The 11089-nt window shown below is 38.6% G+C and overlaps 1 protein-coding gene across 1 annotated transcript; it reads left to right on the top strand.

Moving 5' to 3' along the window:
• Positions 1-5665: 5665 nt before the first annotated feature.
• Positions 5666-11089, top strand: LOC134625714 (photoreceptor-specific nuclear receptor-like). Its single transcript, XM_063470968.1, has 8 exons — positions 5666-6064; positions 6456-6606; positions 7295-7398; positions 7540-7842; positions 8486-8664; positions 9288-9528; positions 9870-9975; positions 10375-11089. The coding sequence occupies exons 1-8, from the start codon at positions 5974-5976 to the stop codon at positions 10505-10507; spliced, it is 1308 nt and encodes a 435-aa protein (XP_063327038.1). The 5' UTR covers positions 5666-5973; the 3' UTR covers positions 10508-11089.

Raw genomic sequence — 11089 nt, forward strand, 5'->3', positions numbered from 1 at the left:
ATATATATATATATATATATATATATATACATACATACATACACACAGACACACACACACACATGAAAAAGGGAGAAAAGAAACAAGTCATTTACATAAGCAAAATATATTTTTATTTTATTTTATTCTTATCACTTTTACACAATTAATCAAGCCGGTCATTAACATTGGGCCATAAATTTTCATCAACATCACAGTGGATGTCTTCGTTGTTCAGGCATTTCCACAACAGCCAACTCCTGCTGGTCAGTCAAAACACGTGGGCGACCACCACCGGGTTGTCTCCTGTTAATTCTGAGGACAATCATATACTGTCAATATTGAAGTATTACAAATCACATTACTGTAAACTGACAATTACATGTTGTTCATCTATACAATAGGGTACTATTTTTTAGACGTGAAGTTGCTATAGCAGACATACCAGTTTTCTTGGCGAAAAGTTTGGATGATAGAGCTGACAGTTGACCTTTGTAAATTAGGCTGTACCAACCTGGCAGCCTCAGCCATGGTAAAGCCTCTGTTAACCACATGGTCAACAATGATGGCCCGGACTTCATTAGAGATGATGGTGCGTTGTCTTCTGCCTACATTTCTCTGAAGACCACCTCTCTGTCGAGGAGGAGCACCACCTCTTTCTCTTTGTCTGTGCCCACCTCTCTGTCGAGGAGCACCACCACCTCTTCGATGAAGGTTTCCTCTCCCTACGAGTCTATCCTGCTCCATATTTGAACAGTGCAAAGTCTCAAACACAGTTCTACTTATATGGTAACTAATTGTGATCATCAGGGGGAAACAATTAGCAATTAGTATTTCTAGATTGAAAGCTCTTGCAGCAATGTGTAACTTACAAATGACCAGACAACAATCAGTCAAGTTGAAAATCCATGGACATAATGAATGATTCATTGAGTAAACATTAAGATCAGTTGAATTGAATGACAGACAAATGTATTAAACTGAATAATAAGAGATGCAAATCAAAAAATTTAAAGTGGTAACATTATGAATGGCAGTAACTGTGAACGAAACATTTATTTAGATGAAACACTTATTTTGTGTAGTGAAAAGGATATTTTGTCATTATGTGTATTGTACTAACACAATTGGAAATATGCTGAAATGTTTGAAAAAGGTGCACTTTTGATGATCTGTTGTGATATAAGTACGAAGAGTTTTGAAAATGTACCAATTGCTTGTGAAAACTGCGCCAAACCAATTAAAAAAAAACTGTAGTAGTTTAATTTGGTGCTAAAATGCTGACAAAGGAACACGTGATTTGTTTTTCAGCAGTTAATAGTGCTTGTAGTTTTGCATTTGTATGCTTATGTGCTTTTCAAACATGGGTTTGAACCATGTCTCGTAGTTTTCAGAATGGTCTTGAAATAAGTGGAAAAGTAGAGAATGGCAGCAAATATTCCTACAATTGACTTTTGGATTAAACCAAGTTAGGCATGCTGAGGCCTACTAAGAGCATGACAATCTGCCTTCTTTGAGCAGATTGTTTTCTTACCTGGAGGGTAGATGTAGGAGCAGTTATGACAAACAATTATATTCTTTACTGGATGACCTTACCCGATGTTAACATGTTCTCATCTCTTCCACAAAATCCTGAATAAAATAGCAAGAGAACTGTAATTACAAATTTCTACAACAGAGGTATTATATAGACTCAAGTAAAAATCCAAGTGGTTTGTGCGACATATAGTAAATCTGTTTTTTTTTTCTTTTTTTCATATGCCGTGTGCAGTGATTACAGTCAGCCAAGTAACAATACCGATAGGTAAAGTGAAGGCTAATTACTGGTTGTGAAATGAAGGTGAAGTGGTGCTTGATAAGATCTGCAACAAAAAAGCACCACAGCCATTTTATAAACCCAAATATCTCAAAATTTTTAACTCCAGCGTTCTTAATCCATTTTGGTAATTATACCAATCCCAACCTTCTACACTGTGGTTTCAATAAATAATGAAGCAATAATGCGGCCACTTACATACTTCCAAGCTCATAAGCTATTTAAAGGAACCACCAGCACATTCTGTGTAGATTAAAGCTGCATTATTTATGAATCTGAAGCAAGTCACATATGAGGTGGTCATTTGAGCACCTACTGGTGAAATTGCTGCTTATCAAGCTTTTTAACTTCCTAAAATTTTCCAATGAAATGGTAATAAGTGATGGATATTATATTGCCTATAAATACACATACAGTACTGTGCAAACGTTTTAGGCAGGTGAGAAAAATGCTGTAAACAAAGAATGCTTTCAAAAATGGAAGTGTTAATCACTTATTTTCATCAATCAACAAAATGCAGTGAATGAACAAAAGCGAAATATTAATCAAATCAATATTTGGTGTGTCCACCCTTTGCCTTCAAAACAGCATCAATTCTTAGGTACACTTGCACACAGTTTTTGAAGGAACTCGACTGGTAGATTGTTCCAAACATCTTGGAGAACCAACCACAGATCTTCTGTGGATGTAGGCTTCCTCACATCCTTCTGTCTCTTCATGTAATCCCAGACACTCTCGTTGATGTTGAGATCAGGGCTCACTTCCAGTACTTCTTGTTCTTCTTTACGCTGAAGATAGTTGTTAATGACTTTGGCTGTATGTTTGGGGTCGTTGTCCTGCTGCAGAATACATTTGGGGCCAATAAACAATCATTTATATTTCTGAAAGCATTCTTTGTTTACAGCATTTTTTCACACCTGCCTAAAACTTTTGCACAGTACTGTAAGTATGAAGAGGAAGGAACACAGTAACTGATTCATCATAGCATTTCCCCAATTTACCAAAAAGATCAGGATAGAAAGAAGAGAGCAGACATAAAATTCAAACTTAGGTTTCCAGGCATTTCATTAATGTGCATGAAGGCAGGTAGATGTGGATGCTGTTAACATTTACCGAGTCCGTCTCAACATCACTAATCAGTGTGTAATTGGGTGAATCCACGCGGAAAAGCAGCAGATCACTGACATCAGAAGACTAATTAAATGGTAAATCTTACAAAGGTCAACAGTGTGTTGGCTAAGGATGAAGAGAGTAGCCACCATATGGCTAAAGATGCCCTCAAGAAGTGTGTCTTCACTGCTCTTTTAATCTATTGAGCTAATTGTGCCCCCCCTGCACCCCCAGTCTTCTGGTGATTGCAGCCAGTGCTCAGGCAGACAAAATGTGGTCAAACTCTAATCTACTTAACTGCTTGGCACTTTGTTTTTCCAATTATGGTTAGGCCTTGTTATTGTAGTGCTGAAACCCGCTGACATCAACATTTATTTGGCTTCCTAAGCAAATTTTCTACTCAGAGTTTAACAGACGTGAAACAGTTTTTACAGCGTAAAATAAACAGATACAACCAACAATTTATGAAAGAATCATTTATCCAATGAATACATAGAAACAGTGTGAGGATACTGATCCGATCACTTTTGCTGAGCATTGTAATGAGTTATTATTTAGCTATTCAGCCCACAACAGTTCACTCTCACTGCTCTCACAGTGTAAGTTTTCAAAAGAATCTCATTAAATTTACTGCTAACCAACAAAGTGTCAGACTGGCTAATCAACACAGTGGAGCACCTGAAAGAGTACTTGAAAGATTGTGAAGATTGGACTTGTATTCGTGTTCAGACTTTGAGTAGAGAACACTATAGAAGAACAGCCCATTTTATATTTACCTTTCATTTAGGGGGATGTAAATGAATTGTAAGGTTGCAAATTTTTAAGGTGCTTTGTGATAACATTTATGTAAAAATTGTGTTCACAGCTTGTTTTTAGTTAAATAAAATATAGCTAATGGCAAGTTTTCAGAAATACAGAGGTCATGTGTAAAATTCTTCAACACACCCCACTGAATGTATATTTATTAATTCATCTGAAATATGTGTTAACTTGTTTATTGAAAAATGCATTGTTAGGTTGTTAAATTTCACAAACTTACAGAAACAAAATCAAGAAAAGGATCCTTAGTGTCACCCATGACCCTGTTTAAGTCCTCAGAAAGCGACTCCATAGATCTTCAGAGTGTTTCTGTGTGTCTATTTTAGCAGTTATTTTCTATTCAGCTCAGTCCCAGTAAGAAGCTTTTTGTCAGAGAGCTCTAAAAACACACCATACGTGATTTTCTCTGTAATAAAAAGCAGACAGTTGGCTGTTAGCTAGTAAAGAGTGTGTAATATATTGGAGCTTAGCTGAAATGCAAGCAAACATTGGACTTAGATTTATCATTCTGCCAAAACAGACCACGAATAAACACTGTGAATTTTGCTGGCATATGCAGGATGCTGTTTTCTAAAGCGATTATGTCAGATGGTGTAAAACAAAATTAATTAAAGCGTTCATATGTCCAATCTAAGAGCAGTCGTTAGCGCAGTTATTCACACACGTTACAAGCGCAGAACAAAAAGCAAACAAACAGTGAATGAGTACAGATGCCACTGCGCAGATGTCAGAGACCCAGCAGCTCGTGTCCCCTCCAGATTTGCATCTTTCACTTGAACCGCTCAACTGTGCAAAAAGACAAATGATGAAAATGAGCGGGGAGGCACGAGGGCATTGAAGCGTTAAGGGATGACGATGATGATGGCACTAACAGATAGAAGCATTGTTTGACACCTGTTCTGATTTTACATTTGAAACTTTTTAATCCTTTTTAATACTTTCCAGCAACCTTCCATCTCTTGTCTCCAGTTTGATGTAAAAATCAAAGAATATTTTATAGTTTGCTTTTCTTGGTTTTGAGTCCTTTCGCATCTTAATCATAAAATAATGTAGAAAGCTTTTCACTTAGCCATAAACTTACTAGTATTTTGGTAAAACAAGAACTCAGTCTTATTTAAATATGACAAGAAAGTTGCTTGTTTCATATTTCCTACCTCAGTTTTGTACGCTTCTCCTCACCTCCTCACCAGATCCAATCTCATACCTGCTCCGGCTAATAAACTGCCGCTTATGTAAATGCCACATGTTTGATAATTCTAGCTTCTCAATAATAAATGGGAAAACCTTATGAATGAGCCAAATTAGTGCTGACCCCAAAACTCCATTATTCTCTCTGTGACCTTTCTCTCCTGGCAACCTGAGGAAGTGGATGATCTCCAGTTTGACATAAAAAAAAGGGGTAGAAATGGGAGTTAATAGGCAGCTCCTCTGCAAACACTGGGAGTCTTTATGAATAGGAGGCAATCACACAGATCAAATATACAGCAAGGGGAAATGGGTCTGGAATTCAGGAGGCAAAAAAAAAAAAAAAAAAAAAAAGAAAAGGAGGGGAAATACAAATTGAAGAGGCTGGTAAATATAATAATGTGTGCCTCATGTAATCGTCCCTTTAAATGCAGATACTGAAGAGGAGTGTTGACTGATGTAGACAGAGGAGACACAAGGAGGAGTGCCTGGATGGGGACTGGTCTACAGTTACAAGACTTCTAGCACAGAGCTGGAGATTTTGTTGTCGTTGCTGATTCTTTTTTGTTTGTTTGCTTGTTTGTTTGTTTGCAGACTTCATGATGATCCATGTCTGAGCAGCACCAGTGTGCTGGCAATGTGACTGATTGATCAGTAGATGAACAGTAAAGATTAAGAGGATGACAAATAAGCATGCTGCTTACACAGCGCTTGGGGCTAATCCTACCCCCTCCACCACCCCCCGGGTTCCCTTTTGAGGACCTGCTGCTGAGGAGAGCCCACAGACAGTGACAGACATCGGAGGGAACACACACGCGCACACAACCTGTTCACGTGCAACAAGTGTCAGCTGGAGCTCATGACAGGACCCCAGCTCATCTGAACAACCACAGCAGAGGTTGCAACACACAGCACGGGCTCACCCTGCCATCTGTCCACCAGGGACCACCGGAGGCCCTGCGGCCCTACATATTTTTCTTTGAAGAAACTAAGCAGAAGAGGACCAAAACATTTTTTTATCTGCCTTCGTCAATCACTAGAGGAGATATTTTGAGAGAAAAATAATGGAGGATCACCTTACAAAGATACCCATGATGCCGTCCTCTTCCCCCACCGACTCATCTGGCAGCGGTGGGACTGATGACAGCAGGGGAGGTAAGAGCTCCACACCAACGACAACAAGTTGCCAATGGAGTCTGAAGAGTGTAACACTGACTTGGCTCTGTAACAGGGAGGAAAAGTTAGCATTTAAACAATATGAAAGTTTGAAACACCTGAAATTTTTTACTCAACATGCATGCATGGTTATGAATGAAATCCAACACAAAAACATTAAAAACTCTCATAAAAAAACATAATTATGAGCAAGCAATGCTTTTTTAATTATAATTAAGGATTTTATTCATTTTTTGTGAGTGTTTAGACAGACTGTCCTGCTACCAGCAGACAGAGCTGACTGTACAGATGGCAGGCACATGTGTGAAACAATACCAGACCTAATGAGTGGCAATAACCGACCTACTCTGTGACTGTTTTTGACTCACAGCCAAGAGTCCTGCACCGGGCAAAGCTCTGAGCCCAGCTCTGGTCTGCAAAGTGTGTGGAGACACCAGCAGCGGGAAACACTACGGCATCTACGCCTGCAACGGCTGCAGCGGCTTCTTCAAGCGCAGTGTGAGGAGGAGACTCATTTACAGGCAAGAGGAAACTCAGCTGTAGACAGTTATTCAAGCTTCATCGTGTGACGTTTCCTCATCTATTTAAAATAGTCAGTATTCAAGGTGAAAGGAATATTAACTTTGGTTTTAGCCTCTACAAACCCCATATTTTGCCAAATATTATTATACATTAAAGTGTTTCCTATTACAGTATAAGTAAATGCCTTTCAAATTTAAAAAAAAAATTGTAGTGCCACAAGTCACTGTGAATGAAAAAAATTTGCACTTTTTTCACTCAAATATAATAATAATAATAATAATAATAATAATAATAGTAATAATAATAATAATATTGACAGAAAGTAACTTTTAAAGCCATAAAACATCAATAGCTTTAATAAATATATATTAAAATTTCCCCCCTGGGTATTAGTACACCTTTAATTCTATCTGTGATTAAAAGTAGAACCCAAAACTTTTCTTTTCACTTTTGATGTTTTTCTTTTGATAAATGGCAGGTTAAAATTAAGAACTTAACCACACTGGTTTATTCAGAATTCGGAAATTTTCCACATACATTCTAATAGCTGATCTTTAGTAACTATTATCTACAAATGCAAGCTTCTTACTGCTTTCAATATTCTCTAAGCCACAAGAAAATAAGTTAATGCTATTTTGTTATTTTGAGTGGACTCTCCCTTTAAAATGCATGACTGTTGGTTAACAGGTGCCAGGCGGGTACAGGCATGTGTCCAGTGGACAAGGCTCATCGTAACCAGTGCCAGGCATGTCGGCTGAAAAAGTGCCTGCAGGCGGGCATGAATAAGGACGGTGAGTCGTTTTAGCATTCATCAGCTTCATTAAACCGATTGGTGTCCAGTGGAACTCAAACATGAACCTGTGAGAGGTTAAAATCATTCCTGTATTATCACCTTAGATAACAGGTTGTGCCTTTCTGTCTCCCCCCTGCAGCGGTTCAGAATGAGCGGCAGCCCCGCAGCACAGCTCAGGTCCGCCTGGACTCCATCGATGTGGACCCGGAGAAGGAGCACCTGGCCACCACACGGGAACCAACCTCCTCTTCCTCCTCCTCCTCTTCCTCATCTTCTTCATCATCCTCCAATGGGTCTGTCATCACGTGGCCCCACATCACCTCCTCCATGTCCATCACTTCCTCCGTTGCAACCCAGCGCTGCATCAGTCCCCAGAACAACCACCGCTTTATGGCAAGCCTCATGACAGCTGAGACCTGCGCCAAGTTGGAGCCTGAGGATGGTGAGCAACAGTTGTCAAGTAAAAGTTTTTTTGCTGTAAATTTAAGGTGAAGCTTTCTCCTTCACATTAGGACTTGCAGGGGAAATGATGGTTAGAAAACACATATTCTTGGGTAAAACCCAAATGAGTGGGGTTCAGCACAAAAAGCAGAGCATAAGAGGGTGTTATCGGGTGGGCAGTGAAGAAGGTGGGTTTGATTTCAAATCTGTCATGGTTACGTCTCCGCTTACCGGAGCATGATGAGATCACCATGATGATCAATCCCGTTCTGGAGTGATCACTGTCTTTACTAGCTAAACAAATTTGCAACTCTGCTTAAATATTCTTCTAATTCAATTTAATATTTTAAAGTTACTATTTAGTAAACATCAGGCAAGTAGTAGCATGTACAAAATGCTAACATGTGAAACTATGATGACATGTTCTTTAGTCTTAGAGAGACTATTTTTTGTCCATATGGGCATCTGCTGACTTTCAGCTGGAGCTCAAATTTTATGACTTTATTACATAGTAATAAAGTCTAATCTGACCTGAACTGAAGCACATCACAACTGCCTGAAGTTTAGCTTCATCTGTCTGTGCAACAAGTTGGTTTTGTTTCCTGTGAACTCTTGATTCTGAGCTGAGATCTTTTCTGTTTCAGTTGATGAAAACATAGATGTGACCAGCAATGAACCAGAGCGGGCGTCTTCAGAGTACCACATGGCTTTGTACCCGTCTGGTTCTGAAAATGTATACGAGACCTCAGCAAGGCTGCTCTTCATGTCGGTGAAATGGGCCAAGAACCTGCCCGTTTTCTCCAACCTGCCCTTCAGAGACCAGGTAAGCTGAAAGTGAAGGTTTTTTTGTTTGTTTTTTTAAAGATAGTCTCTATAAACTTTTTTGGCTTTGTAACTATTTTTAATATGTTAAAATTGACCTCTATTCTTGTTAGAAAAAAAAAGTATAATGATAAAAGAGAAATTAAAGTTACAGAGATAAAAAAAAATAAAATGCAGATGTCTTTTTTATATCTAAAAATATATTGAATCATGATAATTTCACTTTATATGCGACAATGACAGAAAAAGACACAAATGATTATTTTTATCTGTAAATTCCAAATACCACTGTCATTATGTGCCTACAGGATTACATATGTTGATGTAACTTCATGTTCATGACATTCATGACATGGCCACAATGACAACACAGCACATTCAGCATCATGCAATGACAATATGACATTTAATAGTACCACAAATACTGTCTGACTATAAATAAGTAAGTGAACACGGAATTAGTGGTCCCATCCCTATTTGACAACATTACAATGTGATTGGCTCTGCAATAAAAGGGAATGTCAGGAATGAGCGTCTATAGTTTTTCTTCGTGATTTCTTTGGGTCGACAGTGAAGCTGAGTACAGGGGTGCATATTCAGTTTCTGGTTTTTCTTCTTCACCAGGTCATCCTGCTAGAGGAAGCATGGAGTGAACTCTTCCTCCTCTGCGCCATCCAGTGGTCTTTGCCACTAGACAGCTGCCCACTGCTGTCTTTGCCAGACCTCTGCCCTGGCATGCAGGGAAAAACCAGCTACACTAGCCTGGACCTGCGCCTCCTACAGGAGGTCTTCAGCCGCTTCAAGGCCCTCGCTGTTGATCCTACCGAGTTCGCCTGCCTGAAGGCCATTGTGCTCTTCAAGCCAGGTGAGGAACAAAACACTATTCAGTTGCTTGTCTACAGTCTGGCAGATTACCTTTAACATGATCACAGTACTTAGCTATGTCCACTGTCATTGTTTTCAGGAGATGAGCACCACGCAGAGGCTAAAATTTCCCTCAGTGTGTTTTATTTAATTAAGATCACTATATTACCATACATGTCATTTAGTAATCATATCATCACTTTATAATTATGATGCCCATCAGTATGGTACATCAAAATTATAGAGTCATTTTTTTATTACATGGAATGTTATACAATTTTTGTCAGGAACAGTTTTCCCTAGAAAGCAAAAATTCCATAAAGTATTTCTTCTGCTTCACAGAGACCCGAGGTTTGAAAGATCCAGAACAAGTGGAGAACCTGCAGGATCAGTCGCAAGTCATGCTGGGACAACACATACGGTCACACTACCCTAGCCAACCAGCCAGGTAACAACCTACCTGATAAAGGTCACCAATTCAATGGAACAAAATGACAAAACACAAAACAAAACTCCAGTGTGTTTACAACAAAACACTGAATTTTTGTTCTTTATTATGTTCTAAAGTTGATTTCTGGATTTGAAAGTAACCTTTTAAAAGCCATGAATCCCTTCTGCTTTATATAAAGTCATATGTTAATTCTGCCAATCGGGTCAGTGGCTTACAACCACCAGAGGGTCCCAACAACACACCAGTCAGCTTCTGTTTTGTTTCATGACAAGCATCCTTAATTTGAGGTTTTATATAAGAAATTGATTTCTCTTTTTAACTGACTCTACAATGTGAAAGTCTTTTGCTTTAAATCATTTGACATGGCCTTAATTTTACTATGATCTTTGTGTTTAGGTTCGGAAAGCTGCTTCTTCTCCTTCCCTCTCTGCGCTTTGTGAATTCTGAGCGGATAGAGCTGCTGTTCTTCCACAGAACCATTGGAAACACTCCCATGGAGAAATTGCTGTGTGACATGTTCAAAAACTAAAAGTATCACAGAGAAACCTACGCAGTCATCAGTAATCTCCTGCTTTGGATGGGATGATGACTGACAGATATTTGCTTTGTATATATACAAGAGATTCTGCATGCTGTTGTTTTTTGGCCACTTTATTGTCTTCTTTTGTCACTTCCACATCAGTTAATTTGACAAAGAAGAAAATGCAGTTCAGTTTTTGTCATAATGCGTTTTCTTTGTATTATATCAAGAGTCTCTGATTTGAAGTTATGGTCATACTAGTTTTGTTGTTGTTGTTTGTTTCAATAAAAATACTTTGTTTGGTAATAGTGTAATTTGTTTGGTAAAGTGTGTGTGGCCATGCTGACGTTAATGTGACTGTTGTATTTATGTTGTCACGCCTTGAAAAAGTAAAAACAAAGAAGAAAAAATCAAAAATATACCTTTTGCTTTAATTCTATGGAACAGGAATGTTTTCAATATACTTGCTAGGTCACTAAGAGCATGCACCGAAACCATGAAACAGTGCCCTCTTCTGTCTGGTTAATACACAGATCCTTCAACACACTCTCACACACAATAAATATAATAAAAAAGATGACTAAGATGTAA

This window comes from Pelmatolapia mariae, linkage group LG1, assembly GCF_036321145.2.
Source record: "Pelmatolapia mariae isolate MD_Pm_ZW linkage group LG1, Pm_UMD_F_2, whole genome shotgun sequence".
In the NCBI taxonomy this organism is placed as follows: Eukaryota; Metazoa; Chordata; class Actinopteri; order Cichliformes; family Cichlidae; genus Pelmatolapia; species Pelmatolapia mariae.